The 21,028-nt window shown below is 37.6% G+C and overlaps 1 protein-coding gene across 1 annotated transcript in view; it reads right to left on the reverse strand.

Annotated features, from left to right (window-relative positions):
* The window catches only part of LOC120539372 (4F2 cell-surface antigen heavy chain-like), a 36,249-nt gene extending 16,329 nt beyond the window's left edge, over positions 1–19,920 (reverse strand). The window contains exons 1-3 of the mRNA XM_039769373.1: positions 19,820–19,920; positions 3,622–4,001; positions 2,767–2,910 (exon numbers count right to left, since the gene is read on the reverse strand). Coding sequence (XP_039625307.1) covers positions 2,767–2,910; positions 3,622–3,997 — 520 coding nt within the window. The 5' untranslated portion in view covers positions 3,998–4,001; positions 19,820–19,920. The remainder of the gene's footprint in view (positions 1–2,766; positions 2,911–3,621; positions 4,002–19,819) is intronic.
* Positions 19,921–21,028: the final 1,108 nt, after the last annotated feature.

Genomic DNA, 21,028 nt, shown 5'->3' on the forward strand with positions numbered 1-21,028 from the left:
AGACAAATTTCACTTCTGAATAATGATTTTAGGGTACTCTCCAAAGTTCTGTCTAGAAGAATTGAGAAAGTACTTCCCTCTGTAATATCACAAGACCAAACTGGGTTTATTGAAGGAAAACACTTAGCTTCTAATCTTCAACATTTGTTTAATGTAATATTTTCACCCATAAAATCTAACACAACAGAGATCTTATTATCTTTGGATGCAGAAAAGTACTTGACATGGTTGAATTGGACTACCTATTCATCACATTGCATAAATTTAGGTTTGGCCCAAATATATGTGTATGGATCTAACTACACTATACTAGTCCAGAAGCCCCTATTTGTATTAACAAGATTATTTCAGACTACATTAAACTAGAACATGGTTCTTGACAAGGATTCCCCCTATCATTATTGTTCTATGCAATCATCATTGAGCCAATGGTTAATCACTTTCAAAATGTATCAGAGATAAAGGGGATTACCAATGAAGGACTTGAGCAGAAAATATCACTGTTTGCAGATGATATGGTACTGTATATATCTGACCCACAAATATCTATACTAGCAGTCCTCAATGTATTAGTAGAACTTCAAAAAATATCTGGATTCAAAATGAATTTGAATAAAAGTGTGCTTTTCCAGTGAGCTCTCTAGCACACAATATTAGACTGGACACTTTCCCATTTATTTTAGCAGATCAGTTTAAATACCTAGGGGTATACTTAACAAGCAACAATAAAGCTCTTTTTCAACAAACTTTGCTACCTGCATGAAAAAAATTTAAAAATGAAGTGAACTGTCTACTCTTTAATTCCACATAAGCAGGGAGAATCAATACTGTCAAGATGAACATCCTTCCCAAACTTCTTTATTTCAGAGCATCCCTATATACATTAACAAATAGTTCTTTAAGAAATTAGACTCAATTATAATCTCATTTATTTGTAATTTGAAACATCCATGTATCCACAGGATGACTAAACAACCAGTGGTTAGGATATAGCGGGTTGGATAATGGATGGATGGATGATCTTAGCAGAAGGGGGTATGGCACTACCTAACTTTCAATTTTATTATTGGGTGGCTAATATACAGGCCATAAAAACCTGGACTTCGACAAAAATTGATGATTACAAGCCTGATCTGCAATAATAAAATCTTGCTGTACTTCTTTATATGTCCTAGTAAATACAAATTATCATCAATATACTAAAAATCCATTTGTCCATCACTCACTCGGAAAACGACACCAAAGCAACAAACACTTTAAAACAGAGAAGCTTTTATTTGTTGCACCTTTACATGATAATTACCTTCTTCTACCCTCTCAAACCTACACAGTATTTATAAGGTTTGGAAAATGTAGGAATTAAAACACTTAGTGATTAGTATATGATAATGTCCTTGCATCTTATGAACAATTACACTTCAAATTTAACTTCCCATCAACACAATTTTTCCACTACTTTTAAATCAGGATCCGGCCCAGTTTTCCTCACCTCTCACCCATTTCTGTTCCAGAGGCAATACTGATCAGTCTTATAGACTCAGACTGCATCTCAACAATATATAAAAACATCTTAAAGTGCCTTTCTTTCAAAGATCCCAGGGTACAATGGGGGAAGGATCTTTCACTTAACATCTCTGAAAAGGAGAGGTAGGCAGCCATGCACAGAATACACTCTATCTCCATACGTTTAAAGTATTCAGTCATCCAACTTAAAATCTTTTATCAAACACATTTATCTTGTTTAAAATTGTCCACAGTGTATCCAGGGCAAGATTCAACATGTGGACATTGCAATTTAGCTCCAGCCTTTCTGGGCATACACAGATTAACATCATTTTGGACAGAAATCTTTGAATGCCTCTCAGACCGCCTTAGTGTCACAGTCACTCCTGACCCATTGGCAGCTGTGTTTGGTGTACTTCCAGAAGGGCTTAAAGTAGAGAAGGACAGATTGCTTGTTATTGCCTATACTACACTACTAGCATGTGGACTTGTCTTGTTCAACTGGAAGAACCCCAGCTCACCTGTAATAAGTCAGTTGGTAACTGATGTTCTATACTACTTGAGATTGGAAAAAAATCAAATTCTCACTTTTTTTAAAATATGAGAGGATTTAATTAATCAGATCTTAGAATAAGCATTTATATCAGGAAAATTCTTCTTTTTATAGATTTGCTGTTGTTGTTGTCTCTCCTCTCTTTCTCTTGGGCGAGAGTTGCATTATGGTGTGTTAAGTTTGACATGATCGTATGGAATGTTGTTTTCTTCAAAAAATACCAATTTAAAAAAATAAATGGTGTTGCACAATGGTACTGTAACTCTATGTTTTATTGGTTTATAGGGTTATTATTGTCATGTTTACAGAGTACAGTGATATACTTACTTACATGTGCGAATTAACACACAGTATATGCTATGTTACTGCACTGCCAATATTTTATGTTAATATTTAAGAATTTATATTTTAATAAAAAAGAAATATATATATATGTATATACAAATATAAAAATGTGCATACAGTATCTGTGCATTGATTTGAATGTATGTTGCAATGTTTTGATTAATGCATGTCTAATAATAAGTAATACTAAACATGCAGTGAGTATCTTTTATGAAAATTCCCTGTTTTAGGAATAGTTCACAATGTGAATTGTATTGTGCACTAAGTGTATTGTCGCATGTCTACCTACAGCCAAGCTTTATCACATCTACTGTTAACATGTCCAGTATTTCGAAATTTATTTGAATAGACAAAAATCATCCCACCTTTCATCTGTGCCACTTTTTGGAAATTTGTCAAATTTTCATTAGATCCAATTGTTGAACCAGAGCTGTATACTTGAGGGATTGGCCCCACTATGAGGCTTTTCACTTTTAACTGGCTCAGGTAATCAATACTCTCAACGACTTCTGAGGAAAGAGAAAGAGAAAAGTAATATACAATACATTTCATACTATTACATGTCTTTTTGCTGGACACTAATGTTGCACTAACCCTTTTCTAACCATTTTAACTGGCTTTGTGACACAGCATTCTAGCCTTACTCTTATTGTATAAGCACCAAGAAAAAATACCTGTCCAGATAAATATTTTTTACAAATTATACTGTCAAAGCACAACTGTAGTGTCTCTTTGTAGTCACCAGATATTTGAGTCAAACATTAGCGGATCACTGAACATATAAAATCATGTATACATAAATTTTACCATGACCTTTAACCTAATCCTTTGCTTGAAGCTAGAAATTAAATCGTATTTAATGAAAAGCTTTCTATTTGGGTCCATAGAACTTTATTGTTTGGTCTCTGCACAGAAGGATAAGGAGAGTCATAAGACTGGCTTTCCAGGCAGCCTGGAGGTCATACATCATAAAAAAATGTTAAGAGGAAATTAAAGCCCTTTGTTACATATTTTTGTTGGTTCCATGCAATACATTTAAATACCAAGCTAGAATTCATCTATTTAAAAGAACAAATGAGCTGCATTGACTCACTTGCCTCCAGGGGTTTTGTAATACTTATGGTATGCTTGCTTTTCATGAGGCAGCACAAAGGTGATTAAGATGCCATGCTCATTCAATATGTAAAGTATTTGCACAGTGCCCATTTTAATATACCCACCTTTGGAATCCAGAAATTCATTACTAATCTGGTAAATTGCACCTTTCTGCCACCATTGTCTTGAAGGGAGTGACTTACAGCGTGGTGCCTGTACAACAATCACAATGGCACCCACAAGCATGCCAATCCAGGCAAGCCAGAAGAGGATAAGCAATGCCCAGCGAATTCGCACCCAACCTGGGGTACCAGCCACCTTCATCAGCTCTTCTTTGGAGAGGCCTGTGAACTTAGCTTCTACTTCTTCAGGCAGTTTGACAGCCACACAACCATTCTTCTCCACAGAGGGTTCTTCTCCAGGACTGGGCATTAGCTGTTTATCCTGCTCCAGCTCATTCAGCTCTACATCCTTCATATCTACTTCTGCACCTGAGCTCATGATCCTTTAGTAGCAAAGAAAGAAAACGGCATAAAAACTGGAGAAATATTCAGCATTCATCGTTGAAATATGTCTGATCAGTCAGAGCCAGTGATGCAGCTTTTTTAGTTGAATATAATTTTACTTTAATTTTTAAGGTTATACAGACAGACCACAACATACCATTAAAATACATCAAGAAAGAACACAGCCATCAAATGTAAACTTAATACAAATAAATATAATATTTAAGTGAGCACTAATGGTGAAACATTAGATCAAACATATTACACATAAAAATTAAACCAACATTTAGGCTTGACTAAGGATTTATGCAAGAGATATCTTTTCATCCCATAACTTAAACCTTTGGATGTTTATTAAAGCTGAACGTATTTAGAAGATTAATAACAGTTGAGATGAAAGAGTATTTGAGATGACTGTGTTTTACCCTTAGAAATTTGAACCTATGACTGGATGACAATAACTGGAACTAAGAATGTAATCAGTGAGTCTGCCTGACAGAACACACTCTGTTCTGCTTTCCATGACAGCTGATTTTTAAACAGGTCTGCTAGATGTGACTGTTAAAACCCATGTTATTTTACAGCTCCATATTACAATTCGATTTGTTCCGTTTTTGTTGTTGGCATTTACATTTCCAAACCAGGCCAACAGAACACAAGTAAAAACAAACTCAATACAAGATTTATAAAAGAGTGACATTAAAGGGAGGGCTCACATTAAAAAACTCATCTTCCTTAGACATTAGAGGTGATGCTGTCCCTTTTTGCTGCATTTCATTAAAAGTCAGTTTTGAGTCTAGAAGTGGCGCCAGATATTTATTACTGTCAACAATCTCCACAGCATGGTCTTTGATGGTTGTTTCTTGTGGGTGAATGGTGTTTTTTTAAATTGATTGTTAGTTCGTTGGTTTTTGTTATGTTTTTTGTCTAAAAGGAAGGAAAACTAAAACTGCAATACAAAACAGCAGATTTCTATTCACGAAACCATAATAGCATTAACACAAGAAACCCACTAATTGTACTGTATGTTATACTTCACTGTACGTACGAGGTGTGGCAGAAAAGTAATGAGACTGATTTTTTATTTACCAAAGTTTTTATTTTTTTCAAACATTAATGTTATCCCCTTCAAAGTAGTTCCCTTGGGCAGCTACACACCGATATAGACGTTGTTGCCACTGTTGGTAGCAGCGCTGGAAGTCTTCAACCAGTATGGTCTTCAGCATGTCCGTTACACTCTTTTGGATGTTTTCTAAAGTCCCGAAATGACGTCCTTTGAGGACATTTTGCAGTTTAGGAAAAAGGAAAAAGTCACACGGACTGAGGTCAGGTGAATAAGGGGGCTGGGGAACCACAGGAATGCGTTTTTTCGATTGTCCTTCTGTTCAATTGTGAGGTTTTTCTGCACCATTTTGGCACAGACCTTTCGCATGTGCAAATGTTCAGTCAAAATTTGATGAACGGTAAATCTGTTCAAATTTAATTGTTCACTCAACATTCTTAATGTTAAACGACGGTCTGATCTCACAAGAGTGTTCACACGTTCGATGTTTTCATTGTTTTTCGAAGTTGAAGGCCTACCTGAAAAACTTGAGCTCGGGATAAAGAATGTTCCCCATAGGCCTGTTTTAACTTTTCAAACGTCACACTTGCCGTTTAATGGCACAACGTTGCTCCAAATTCCGCTGTTACATTTTGTGTGACGCACAACCAAAAAAACACAGCTTCGCTAATAGCAGTCACAAAAATCACATAGTTAACGGAAGGAGTTGCAACTCGCACTGAGCTATGGGTGGGTACTGATACACGTGCTCTATCAAGGACAACAGCGCAGCGTTGCCAGATAGCTTGCAGTGTTGCCAGTCTCATTACTTTTCTGCCACACCTTGTATATCTGGTGCCTTAAATCTTTTAAATAACTCCACAACATGTTTACTAATACTGTTACTGTTTATTTCTATATAGAGGTGCCTTGCAGAATGGTACATCTTCTTCCAACGTACATGTCAGCTCTTCCTTGGTTCACTTTCTCTACCACTTCCCAAAGACATGCATGTTACCTTGATTAGCTGTTCTAAATTGGATCGATGTAAGTGTGTCCTGACCAGGGTTGGTCCCTAACTTGCACCTAACTACAATTCTGCACTGGAGTTTGCAGAATCAGAAAATAACTAGAACCAACTACAACGTTGTACCTTTAAACAAATACTTCTCCCATAAATGTTATTTTTTGATATATTAATTATCCCTTGTAACTTTTGACGAAGGAATGAGGGGAAGAGGTAGGAATTTAGTTAAAAACGTTTTTCACATGATGCTTTAGTTTCTTGTTTATGATTTGAGGTATTTATTCTAGAAATAACTATATAACAATATTATACTAAAAAAAAGTGTGTAGAGAGCATATGACTGAACAACAGACATGTGGATTATGTGTTATGAGTAAATGTTTTATTTTGATTTAACTGACCCACATCTGAAACTATCCATCTTTTCACTTTCTAAAGCCTCTTTTTCAGGTCATGTTCATGGGGGTTACAGTTTATCCAAGCAGCATTGAGCACAAGGCAGGAACCAGCCCAGGACAGGATGACAATTCACTACTGAGCAGCATTTAAAAATATTTCACATTAATAATCTTCCAGCCATACAAAAGCAAAAAACAAAAAATCACCCAATTATGTGAAAGCATCTAGTGGTTCCTACCATGAATCATGAATTACACTTAGTGGGTTTGAGAATGCTATGTTAGGCATTATTCTGTGATTATTGTCAAATGTCTGACCCTTACTGTATATATAAAAAAGAAACAATACTGCACAAAACATTGTGCATACATTAATAAAACAATAAAGCTAAAATCTCAGTCCTTACTAACATTCTGAAACCTGTTTAATCCAAGTCAGGGTCTCAGGGGCTGGAGCCTATCCCAACAGTAGCAGTAGGTGCCAGTCAATCTCAGGACACCCTCACAAGCCCACACACATACACACACACCTCTTGGGCACAGCCATCAGCAGTGTGTCTATTTGTGGAGAGTGTGTCGACTGCGTCTAGAGGTTTACTTACCTCAGCAGCTACATTAATGTCTTTGGTGACTCTTCCTACCAAATCAATGGACGGTTTGGGAGAGATTGATAGGTCATGAGGTTGCTGCAAAGGGGTGTGTGGTGCTCTCAATATCTTTGCAAAAGGATGAAGGTCCAAGTCTTTAGAGTCCCGGTGCTTCCTGTTTTGCTATATGGTTGCGAGACTTGGAAGCAATGCTGTGACCTGAGACGAAGACTGGACTCCTTTGGTACTGTGTCTCTTTGTAGAATACTTGTAGTTATACTTTGTCTATTGGCAGCATGAGGAATCCTGACTTCACTTTCACAGTTTGAACCCACATTTTCCTCTGGAGCCAACTTAAATAGGACATCACCACCAGATGATGTCAATCATTGAGATGTACTGGCTGTCATTTCTTTTGTGCTATTTCGCCAGTTCTAATTCACCAAATTACATGGGGTTCACCATTTGGAGCCCCAAGTTATTGGGGCTTACATAGATGACTTGGTTAGTGTGTGTCAGAGGGCAATGTTGTACAAACTGGAAACCATATCAAATGATAAAAGACCCTTATTTAGTGATTTCATCTAGTAACTTTTCCTATGACAGTGCGGCCTCCTTTTGTTCAAGAATGACAAAAACAGCTTGACTGTATTCATTTGCAATTGGAAAAAAACTCCATTCGTGTTGCATGTTGATTAACACATGCAAGTAGGAATTTAACTGGACTTTGTACACAAGACAGTAATGATTCTACAAATCTATAAAATGGACTGAGGGAGTAAAATATTCAATTTATCAAATAATTTAGGAAAATGATTCCAACAAAACCTTTTTGAGCAAGACAACCAGTAGCTACTACAGCAATTCAAGAAAGTAGTTTGACAACCCATGCAGCCAAGGCCAGTCAATCATTTAGGTGACGTAGGTGGGCACCTAGGGAACTATTTATTAAGTTTAAGGTGTGCCTGCTCTGGAGACTGAAGAACACACAATTTATATAACTCAAACAGTGTGCACTTTCAAATAGTACTTCCCCACCACTGTGCTATGGACACCAAGGGGCTCGAGTTTGGCAACTGGAAGCGTGTGCGCTCCAGAATCGCCCACAAAACTCTCCCACCCTGCCATTCTATGGAAACCAAGGGTCACTGTTTTGGTCAAGAGGCACATATTGCAGGCACTGACACGGCTGACCTACGGCTCCATATGGGCTTCAACCAGAACTGTATGCAGCTTTACTGTGGTCTTTATGCTGGAATGTGGCAAACATGGCATGCCCTAACGTACAAAGTAAAGGAAACATTCATTTAATTGATAGAATTTTGGATGAAGTGGGTTTGAGAATGTTACATCATGTGTATATCACTTTTTATTCTCCATCCGCATGCAAAGATTAACATAAGGATTTCATAAATGCATTTGCCTATGGCAAACGAAAAATTTATTTGGTAAGCATGGCATGTACTAATATGATGAACTAGTAAAGGGTTACATCAGGTTGGATCATTATATTTGAACAGCACAGTTCCATAAATATGCTGCATTTTCCTTTCTCATGTCTCGGATACACACAAGATCATTGTTGTATGCCTAACCCTTTTAGACATTTTCATGTTAAACAACTCAGTTTTGTTCAGTTTAATATTTTGTTGGGGAAATTTATCAAGGACATCTTTGAAAAAACGTAGGCTTGGTCATTCATCTTTAATTAAATTGTTTGCTGAAACAAGTAAATCAGGCTGCAGGCCTACAATACATCAACCCTGTCTCAAGCAATATCAGTGAATGTTTAAAGGAAAGGTGCTTAGCTGAAGGAGTGGCTAATGTTAGCCACATCAATGAATGTGAAAATGAATCCAGTATGGAAGGGATATGTGCAGGATCTGTGTAAAATGTAAATAATTTTAATAATAGTTTTGTAAAATGTACATAATAATAATTTCATAAAATCTCACAGAGGCACAGGTGGGTACTTCCTAACTAACAGAGACTTTTTTTTTCCTTTTAGACTGGAGCCAGTTGTTCTATTAGTGGGTCCAGATGCATTTGACTTGACTGTTCTGTATTTATTAATCACAACAGCTTACAGGAATTAAGAAGCAAAAGACAATTATGAAAAGCAGTGAATAATTTGATAATGCAATGTTTATTTCAGACACTGGTGAAAATTTCACATTCGTATTCTGTAGAACTATTACGGTTTTTATTCTAGAATTAATATATCAACATATGTATATCAAATGTTTTGCCCTCTACTTAACAGAGCACACATGATCTGCATGTGTTTAGCTTTATTTATTCAATTTTAATTTTGTTTGTTACATCAGTTGTATACTATGATTTTTATCGTTTCTTGTAAACAGATAACAAACTGATCTAGAATCAACGCTCTTGCCCTCCTTCACTCAATACTTAGTATAGCTAAATTGGCCAATCGCTCATCTGCTTTAGTAGATCTATGATAGGTCTTCGTATGTTTTAGTGTTAAAAAACTGTTTACAAGAAGCAGAACTGACTGGGATTGACACTGCTGTTTTGCAAAGCTGAAAGAGCTCCAAAAACCTTCTTTATAAGGTTCAATAAATTATGTCAGCTCTACAATACTAGAGGGTCTCTGCATGCCATTCTAAGTTTTCATTTGTAAAATTCGTCTGAACTGATGTAGTTCATGCCAGAGTTTTTGAATGTTTGATCCATATTTTCTAGCGTCTTTGAGTAATGCACCACTTTTGGGGTTTAAGCCTTGGATGGCATTCATTATATCACAGTTTATTTTTCTACTAAGCTCAGTGAGCATCTGATCTAAGACAGGGATAAAAATAGCTACATGAAGGATGTCTATGTCTAGTAGGGAATCTGACCATTTCTGACCTACAGTAGTGAGTGTAGTATAGTTTCCACTAATTTGAGAGCTTAGCCTTTTTTTGTCTTTTTGCAGCTGGTACTAATATGATATTACATTGTGAATTTCCCCCTTGGGATTAATAAAGTATCTATCTATCTATCTATCTATCTATCTATCTATCTCACTTCATTCCACAAGGTATCAAAAAATGACTCATCCCTGTAATCATTCAAAGTTTGAACTAAGGCCTCAACTAAATCAACAACCTTTGAAAGTGATGGAGTTTGCAACATTTCGGACAGAAGTCTGGTAGCTCCAAAAATTTTACAGAATATAACAAGGCAAACAATAAACTGTAAATCTAACTGTGCAAGTAGACCTTGAGCCTCAATACATCTATCCCCATGGTTTTCTTGGTATATCTCTTGCAAGACTCATTTAATGGTGGGCAGTCTATTCATAATATTATGCAGGGCCATATGCCGACATGCCCAGTGAGTGTTGTGTATTCTATGAAGCTCTTTTGGTGCATCTTCTCTCTTCACTGGGCCATTTCTGATGCACATAAGACCCAGATGTGAATATATACAGTCTTTCTGCCAAGGATAAGAACTGTTTTGCCTCAGTTTTGACTGCATCTACTAAAACTAAACTTTAGACAATGTGAACTGCAATGGATGTGAAATGCATGCTTTGCTTTCTCTTTAATGCAAACTTGGACCTCTGCACACATGCCACTCATGACAGAGGCACCATCATATACTAAGGCAATGAAGTTCTCTGAGTATTCAATACCATACCGTTCAAGTATGTACTGTATACAATTTTGTAAGTAAGTCCTGCCGCATGTAGTGGCTCTGCTGATTCAAAGCAGAGGAAACTCTCATGGGCAGCTCCACTGAAAGAGTACCTGATTACCAGAAATATGTTCTTTTTTTAACATATTTTGTTTCATCAGCCATTATGCTAAAGACACTTCTATTATCTGTGTTCTGACCACGGCTGCCAAACAACTCAACATCTCATTTGAATTACTTTGCTGGTGTACTTTGCAGTATGAATAGAAGTCAACCTCTTTTTCAAAATGGCCATGAAATTTCCTTTATTATCCAATTCTGCTGACTTGTCATGTCCCCTTTGTGCAATATTTTGTGTGGCTGTAAGTAATTGTAGTTCACTTATTGTTTTAATATAGTCACAATTTTCTTTAACATGTTTGTTGTGTTTTTTGTTTAAGGCATTTACCAATGTTGCATTAATTTTCATAGTTACCTGACAGTCCCTCTATGCAATCATTGCCTGTTCAGAATTTGCATTCATTGCAAATCTCCCCTCTTTGTAAGCCGCACTTTTCCAGTTGTTAAATCCTGATGGTGAGTCAAATACAGTCTCAGAGCTTTTGGGAAGGCTAAAGTGTCTGCAGGCATAACAATATGCAGAGTCCACAATGCTGTCTGGCTACAATGTGCAGACCCGGCCTTCCACACCATGGCTCCCCCAGGGGTGAATATTCTACCAGACTGCCTTGAAACTTCTTCTCCTGTCTCCTATCAGAGTCTTTGGGAATAGTTACAAAACTGCCTGCATCAGTGGATCATCTCAACATGTGTTGATATCTGCAGATTAGGACAAACACTAACAGCTAACCCTGAAATAATAAAGCTAGTTAGAAAACAAATCAATAAATGCATGCAGTAATGACAAAGATTCTGAATTGCAAAAGTAAAGGCTAAAAAAGCATGTTTATTTATGCTGACAGAATTTTGGAAATAAACAGCCATAAAACTGATGCCTCCTTGTTCATCATTCTGCGGGAATAAAAATCCCACAAATGGATTCAGTTTTTTTGTGCAGTCACACCCAAAGGTAAAAAACTCACACACTGATCTATTTTAATGTCTCCCGTTAAAATAGTACACCTGCTCCATAAAAGCCGGTAGATAGTGGAGATGAGACAGTCCGATTTCAGTATCTATTTGCATCCCACCCTAAAGTCTAGGTATTCCATTGGTCCAAGGGCATTTCTAGGGTTTGATGTTATTATAGGGTATAGCCCCCTTTATGGATTTTGATTGCGTATTTAGCATCAATGGGGCGACAGGGGTCCCTCTTTGAGTTTCAAGCGCAGTCGTAAACTCAAATTAATCAAAGACATATGTCTGGCGTGTAGCAGTGCTTGGAGTACCATTAGTCATTGGTAAACTGGGGATGAAAAGATCCGGGGCTATGGTATGACAGAAATGGGGCTAAAGCCTCTGAAGCTCCCCTTGCCCCCCAGTGTGAATTCCTTGGTGACCTGGTTTTGTATTTTCCACAATACGAAAATAATGGCATAGGTTTTTAACACTTGCTGTTCAGTTTGTGAATATTTACTATTTGGAACAGTCTCCAAGTTTAATCTATCAGTCAGTGTTGTACTGAAAATAGCACCCTTCACACAGAAGATCATCAGAGTGATTTACAAGCCAGGGCACATAAGTAGGCCTACACCTCGCACTAACAAAATAAAATTGAGGTTAAGTTCAGTTTTGTTATTATTATTATTCTCTCTAGTAACACTTTAGTATAGTGATGTTGCCAAAGTCGGTAGGCTTTCAGAGATCAGAAGGTTTGGAAGTTAATGCTCCTAGTAATTGTCAGTGTGCCATATTGCATTTACTGATCTGCTCTATATTGCCTTATAGCATTTTAAAGCACATGTCATTATTCAGTCTTACAAATTTGATGCTGGCCGTTGGCTTTTTGTTGAAAATAAGGGTGGCAATATTAGGATCCAGCGTCCTTGTCTTTATGGACATTAAATGTTCTCTCCAAGTCTGAATGGATTTTATCCTCACATTCTTGAAGACCGGCTGGTTATGTTAATTAGAGACTTTAAACTGGCTCTCTGTGCCCAGGCAGGTTCTGTTATTGTCAGGCTGTTTCCTGCCTCTACTTGACATCCTCTGAATAATTGTCAAAACAGAATAAACCCATGTTCTCAAAACCGATCAGAGTAAAAATATGCATCATTTTTATAAACATTTATTGCTAAATATTATTGAATGCAATAGTATATGTGAAAGTGGTTTAGTCTGAGATGAAATGATTGGGTGAATTCAAGCCCCTATTCTGCAGTGGCCAGTGGACAGCGTCATGCACACACGAGACAGTGCCACAGGACAGTGACATACATGCAAAAGACAGTGTCATGGGACAGTAGAGTACACTTATGGGCCAGTGTCTTGGTTCAATAGGCCAATGCCTTGCTTTGGAGGTGCCTTCACACACTCCATAGCACCCTGGGCTGAAGAGCAGTATGGGCCCCCTAATTGCAAAGGACGCTCATCACAATATCCAGGGGCCATTAATACGCAAGTGCAGTTGCTGTTATAACACAATTTTTTGTTCTTCTGAATTTAAACAACATTACACCACAATACATAATGTTTGCAATGTCTGAATTATAAGCAATGTCAAGTGTTGCATGTTGTCTATGGCAGTCAATCAAATTGTAATTTTTACCCTAAAAACGTTTATTTTTTGCCCCTAGGGGGCCATGTACAACAATTTTTTAACAATTTCTCCCACTTTAAAAGTGTTTTTTTCACATTTTGTACATTTTGTGCATGAGTAAAGGTGAGTATTTGATGACCACAGAAAAAGTAACTGTCTTCAAAGTCTGCAGAGTGTTGGGGTCGTGAAGCAGCAACAGAGATTCAAGCATTGAGTGTACAGCACTGTACTGTTATGTTCTACTCTCAAAGGCCAGTGTCACACACTCACTGGCGACCACTTACCCCACCTCTTGCCCCCCATGTCCAGCCCTGTCATGGGCCAGTGGCAAGTTCTCACTGACCAGTGGCTCGTCGTCACACACTTCACTTGTCCTCCTATACAGAACAATAGTCCACCCTTCAGGCTAGTGATGCAACATAGCGAATATTGAAAAGAAACTTTTACAGGTTGACTACGTGATTTTCTTAGGCTAATTACTGTATGTTCTAGCTTGTTCTGGATCAAAGCTTTCTTTTGTAAATGTACTATAAGATACATTTTTTAATTTTTTGGACTGTTTATCAAGTATATCGAAATATGAATTTAGTTTCTCAGACAGATTAAAACGCCTCCAGGGTGCGATGTTCTTACTGTCATAACCTGACCAAAGCATCACTAGAGCGCACAGAGAAAGAAACATGTTAAACACGCAATTCATTATAGCGACACTGGTATAGGTAACTCTGTTTATGCATTTCCAATGATAGAAAGAAATTTCACATTTTAATATTTGCTAATGCTGAAAATGTCATTTCTTCTTCCGTTTTCCAAAACTTGAATATGTATTTTTCAGTAAATTCTTAAAATACAATTCTAATAATACAATACTATTGTGAAATAATGCAATAACTATTGCAAAATAAGTTCTTTGTTTTATTTTGAGTCACAGGAAAAGCTTCTGCTGTTGTCTCTAACCCAAATAACATTTTGCTTTTACATTGTAACTTAAGTTAGGTTGTCTCCTTAGTGCATATTATTTATAGTATTATATCCAACTAGCCAACCCGCGGCTGACCATACGCCTCATAATCAGGCCGTTTTTTTAATGATTTTTAAGCACAGGGAGAAAATTAACATTTGACAAATCGGTAATGTAATAAATCGGCAAGAAAAGCAACATTGTAACAATGCACGGAACGAACCAACACACAATCGTCCATGACTGAATTTCGTGTTCAGTATGCACTGCCTGCTCATGTGCCCACCTCCAGCTCGTCACTTGAGTCGTTGTCGTCTTTGCACAGTCCACATGCACCTGTGACTCACGTAGACTTTCCGTGTTCCTGCAGGAGCATCTAAGAAGACGCATGTTTGTCGCGGATGCGAATTGCTGTATGTAGCGTGTAAAACAGTTTGCTATGGTGCACGCGGTCGTGCGTCGTAACCGAAAACTCGGTTTTTAAAGACTGCTTACTTCATTGTGTTTTAAGGATCCCATGGGATACCCCTCGCAAACCGTTTTACACACTGCATATGGTGATTCACCTCCGCGAGAAACATGCCTCTATGAACAGTCAACGGGGCTCAGAGGTGCCAGGAGTTGGTGGGCGTGGCTCCTTCCTGTGTGCGCCATAGGTGTCTTACTTGTCGGCGGCTCAGTGAATCCACGCCCCTTCCGGCGTGCTTTCCATGGTTGTCTTGCATTAGTGAATTATATATATATATATATATATATATATATATATATATACATATATATATATATATAGATAATATGTATTATCACCAACATCTAGCTCACAAATGCCGTTATGATATAGGGGTAATACTGTACTTCAAATAACAAAAAGCATTGTACTGCTTATTCAATGAGAAAGTAATAGTCCTCACAAAGCAAACATTATTAATGTTTATAGATAAAGAGTAAGTCTCACAATAAACACCAAAAAAGTTTTATGGGAACAGACCATTTAACCCAACAATTCTTTCCACTTTAATTCTCCAAAATAACATTTAGTTGAGTTTAGAAGGCCCCAAAATTCCTGCCCTCTGGCATCTACTTGATCTCTTATTCTGTGTATCTATTGTTCTTTGTGTGAAGTAAAACTTTACTGGTGCAAAAACTACCCTAAATGGTTTTCCATCTGTCTCCATTTCTTTTAGAATCCCCTGTACTAATTTCTTTTTCAAATTAAAAGGGAACATCAATCATATGACCTTATAGGTCATAGCTTCTACCTGGAATCAGCCTAGTCAATCTTCTCTGAAGTTCCTATTAGCATTACTATGTGTTTTTATTAGCTTGGACTCCAAGACAGTACACAGAACTCCAGAGGAGGTGCATAGCTTATGCATAACTACCTTTGATTTGTACATACCATGCCTTCTTTATGACTTTTTAACAATGTTTGGGTGTAGATACCAGTGAGTACGCAACAACTACTAGGTCCATCCCAATACGTATAATGTCAAGTTTCAGACCTCCCACCAAATATTCAAATTAAAATTTTCTAAGTCTTATTTATACTTGAACATTTTGCTTTTACCTTATAAAAAATTTCTAAAAATTAACATAAATTATGTTGTATGCTCCTCCCTGTTCATTTGCTTTTGTTGCTTCCCAATGGAATTCAAGAATATTAGTGAAACTCATCCTTCCCCATCTAATCCCATATTAACTGTTCACTAAAACTGCCATGTGATGTTCCATCTGTTCCTTAGTAATTCCTTCCATTAATTCACCCTTGCTGCATATTAGGTTTTAATTTTAGTGTTTGAATTTGTGCCCTGCCAAAGCACTGTGGAATATATTATATTACTCTCACTTGACCACAATGGTTCCATAATCTCTACAACCTGAATTCTATTCTTGTCAAAATATGAAATATCGACAGACTTAGAGTTACTGATCATGTCTGAAAACTCCTGCAGTTGCACTTGTGAGGTTAACACAGTTAATATTTGAGTAATTTACAGTAAATCCTCCAAGATTATAACATCCCCCTCTAAACTTGCCATTTTAATGTTATTAAAAAGACTGATATTGAAATTAATGTATCCATTTGGAGGATGTCTATAACACAGTCTCAATATTAGTCCCCTATCCTTATGAATATTATCAATACATTATTACATTTGTTACTTGACTCCTGCTTGTCCTTTTACTCTGTCTAATTGCCTGAGGTGATAAATATAGAAGGGAAAGGGGGGAGAAATACTAAAGTACAATACCTGATAAAGAGTGGTATGCACATTGGATTTGAGGCATTCTGGTCAAGTCCACGCAATAAATAGCACAAAAGGGGAAAGCAGAAGCAAATAGCACTCTACCCAAACAAAACCAGGACCTTTCAATTAACACCTCTGAAAAGAAGTGGAACTCAGCCATACATATATTTTTACCTTTTTAAGCAGCAACCACTCCGTAATTCAAAATCTTTCAGGATAAGATCCGACCTGTGAGCACTGCAATCTAGCACCAGAATCACTAGAGCATATATTTTGGGAATGCATCAATTAACATCAATTTGGGCAAAAATCTTTCAATATTTATAAGACAACATTGGGGTCACAATCATTCCTAACATATTTTCAGAAATATTTGGAGGACCCCCAGATAGGCTTATAGTGGATGGGGACAAATGGATTGTACCAGCCTGTACCACACTACTAGCATGTAGAATTATCTTGCTTAACTGGAAGACTCCCAACCCACCTTGTGTACCTGACAAGCTTCTTTTGTATATCATTTGATATTGGAAAAAAAATTAAATTCTTGATTGGTGGATCTGTCCATTTAAAAACAAATGGAAGGATTTAATTAAAAAAAAATCTTAGAATAAGCATAAATTACTGTATAGGGGAAAATGATTTTTTTCTCCTCTGCTCTAGGCTATCCACTTTCTCTTGGGGGTGGGTTGAATTTTTGCTTTTTTTTGTTAGTTTTTGTTGCATCTCTCTCTTTTTGTATATTTAAAAATTTACTTTTTCTAAATTGATTTTTAAAATTTTTGGTGTATAAATTCTATCCTTTTGATTGTAGACAATGCTACTTTTTTGAAATAAATAAAACCAATTATATATATATATATATATATATATATATATATATATATATATATATATATATATATATATATATATATTATTCGTACACCCTTGGCTCCTCCTCAATAAGGAATTGTGCCTTTTGTCATTAGTCCTAAGGATGATGGGTATTTTCTTGCTGTCCTAATGCCTCTTAACCGCTTGCGCTTTTCCGTGCCCCCGACACGATGCAAAAATTTGAATCAATTCCCTTCTCAGGATACAGGTGCAATGAGAAGTGAAACAAAATAACACTTTTATTGCCTACAGTATGCAAGCTTTTGATGTTGCTCGGGGCCCATCTTTAAGAAAAATGTAATCTTGCATCTTGTATCTTGCCTGAAGAAGGGGACTGAGCTGCTTCGAATGCTCGCATACTGTAGCCAATAAAAGGTGTCATTTTGCTTGACTTCTCTTTCCATCCATAATGGCTAACACGGTACAACACCCGACTACTACAAGATACAGGTGTAAAAAAAAAACCCTAAAATAACTGCAAAAACATTTCAGCTGAGCATTGGTCTGGACAAAGCAGTACCAAAGACTGCGGTAACCCTCCTACTTTTCTTTGGTTTTGCATTGCAGGCGGTTTAATTATGTTTTGTGGTGTGATTCTGATTACATTCAAAAGAAGGAGAACAAGAAAAGGGGTTACGTGTTACAACGGCAACTGCTCTTCCGTAGTGCCTCCTAACTATTGTAATGAGCGCCCTGACCCATTAGGGGATCCATTCTGTTCCTAAGCCCGGCGTGCTATGGAGCGTGTGAAGACACCTCAGTAACCCAAATCAGTGTAATGCATGGCAAGGCATTGGCCCGTTGAACCGAGACACTTGCTCGTGAGAGCGCGCCGATCTCGGACTGCTGCTGATTTGGATAAAACCCAGTTTCATGCTTCACGTTGCGCATATCAAATTAAATGTTGCTTTCGATTAATTTTAAGCGTGCAGCACGTTAACTTAAGGCGAGGTAGTTTTCTCCTAAGCACATTTATCACAAGGAACGAAGAGTCGTATACATCAGGAGGCCTGCATCTCACATTTCAATCTGTGATACGTTTCTGTTTCCCCTGTTTTTCGGGTATCACATCATATTGACATTTTTGCATTAGTATCTAGTGTTCACATTAAGCATGTGTATTCCTGAACTGTTACAGCTAATATAACCCAATAGGAAGGCACCATAGATAACACTAAAATCTGCGAAGGTCAATTTAATGTCGAAGAGCACAAATCAGATTAAAAACGCAATGCTTCCGCAGTTTGTGTATTTTCTTTTTCATGAAAATTCTATCGCGCGTAAAATAAACCGTGCTGCCAGAACAAATGGCGTGTTGCAAGTGCAAACAATTACAACAACAAGTAATTTAGAAAAACAACATTGAGTTGGACTAGAAAAACTGCAAACGCTATCACGGCGGTTTATTAAACCAACAACAGCAATAATGACAGAAAATATTACTATTAAAAGCTAAAGGCTGGCGTCCTGTCCCATTCTCGGTGCTACCTTCCGGCCGGTGTTGCTTAGGTCTCCCCGACTACACCGAAGCCCAGCTGACTGATTTTTAAGCCGTTTCCGATAATTGATGGACGGATTCGGTAAAAGGGGTGGTGAATATCATCCGACGTGCTTGTTAAAATGCTCAGCTAGCTTCTGAAAAAATGCAGAGATTTTTTTAAAGTCGGATCAATGCTCGACCCCGAAGAGCCTGGGTGAATCTGGATACGTGCATGGAGGCGTACGGGGATCGGCGGCTTGGTGCCGGATTAAGATATGACTTCCCGTGATACACTACTGGATAAAGTAGGTTCAGAAAATGGCTGAAGCGGTGCATACACAGAACATCGATCGAGCGACAGCTATAATCTCAGGATTTATTTGGTGAACTACACAAAGAAACAGTAAATGGTTTTTACGAGCTGTCACCGTGAACGTGTCAGGTGCAGATGCTCTTCGCGTGACCTCAAGTGTCGCCATGGAAACCAACACCTGTTACAGGTAATCGATAGATGGCTTTTACTATTTTTGGCTCAGATGTGTCCTCACACATCAAAATGGCTGTGACCTTCATATCTGTAGATTAATACAGTGTAGAATTACATCTCGGAAGCGATTAGTGACCATGCATTTAATCTTTTTCATGTAAGAGTTCATGATGCGATATTACCACACGTATGTGAATTATCACAGTATGTGAAGCCTTTAAAGACCTCATCGGTGCTGCACGGATCTACAGTACTGTCTTGATGCAGTATTAGTATGTGATTAAATCAATAAAATTGTAAATATTGGTAAAGCTAATGCTTTCTCCTGCCATTCTAAAACACACAAAATATTTAAGTTATTTTCGCTTACCTTTCTTTTGAAATGATCTTCCCAAGTTAATTCTCCTGCAGCGCTTCTCTTCGGGTAGAGGCTTAGTAGGTCTTTGAACAGCGTTAGCAATTTCTAAGCGAATATGATCACGAGGCCCCGCCCCGTCGGACTCTTGCTGAGAACCAGAAAGAGAATTCAAGGAATATACAGCGTCTGAAAGGAATATTCATCCCTTGGAGGTTTTCACATTTTGTTGTTATGCTGCATTAAATCACAGCGGATTGAATTTGATTTTTTGACAATAATTAGAATAAGATTCTTTAATGTCAAAGTGAATACATATCTCTATAAAGCAGTCTAAATTAACTAGAAATATAAAACACAAAATAACTGATCACAAAAGTATTCATCCCCTTCCACTCAGTATTTAGTAGATGCCACTTTGGCAGCAATGAGTCTTTGTGCCTAGGACTTGTGCTTTTGGACACTGCTATTTATTCCTCATTCTTCTTTGCAAAACTGCACAAGGTCTGTTGCAGGTGATCGCGAGTGAACAGGGTTTGTCAGTCCAGGCACAGATCCTCAGTTGGATTGAGATCTAGACTGACTCAGCCACCCCAGAACATTAACATTATAGATTTAAAGCCATTTCTGTGTTGCTTTGGCTCTATGCTTGGCATCGTTTTCATGCTGGACAATAAATCTTTTCCCAAGGTTCAGGTTTCTTACAGACCGCATCAGGTTTTCCTCCAGGATTTCCCTGCACTTTGCTGTAGCCATTTTATCCTGAACAATCACCAACAGAGCGTAATTGCAGACAGCAGTACCTATGAGGTCAGTCATGTAATGCCTCAACATCACAAAGCATCCTCAACATCAGTCATAAAACACCCATTGCTTTAAACTATGGTTAACATTAGGGCCCGGTTACATTATGGTTAAGATTAGGGTTGTGGGAGGGTTATCAGACACATGTCATAGGTACTGCAGTTAGACCCTTCTCCCACCAGGGCAACAGTTGTTGTGTGCGGTGTCTCTCCAGTCTGTGGCACTGTAGCTTGAAACATCTTCAGAGTTCTTGTAGTTGTCTTGGTGGCTTTTCTCGCTCATTTTCTTGTATAATCACAAAGTTTATGTGGACAGCCTGCTCTAGGCAGAATTACAGTTGTGTCATACTCTTTCCTTTTCTTAATGATTGACTTAACTGGACTCCAAGTGATAATCAGTGACTTGGATATTTTCTTTTCT

Source organism: Polypterus senegalus, chromosome 11, assembly GCF_016835505.1.
Source record: "Polypterus senegalus isolate Bchr_013 chromosome 11, ASM1683550v1, whole genome shotgun sequence".
NCBI classification, from domain to species: Eukaryota; Metazoa; Chordata; class Cladistia; order Polypteriformes; family Polypteridae; genus Polypterus; species Polypterus senegalus.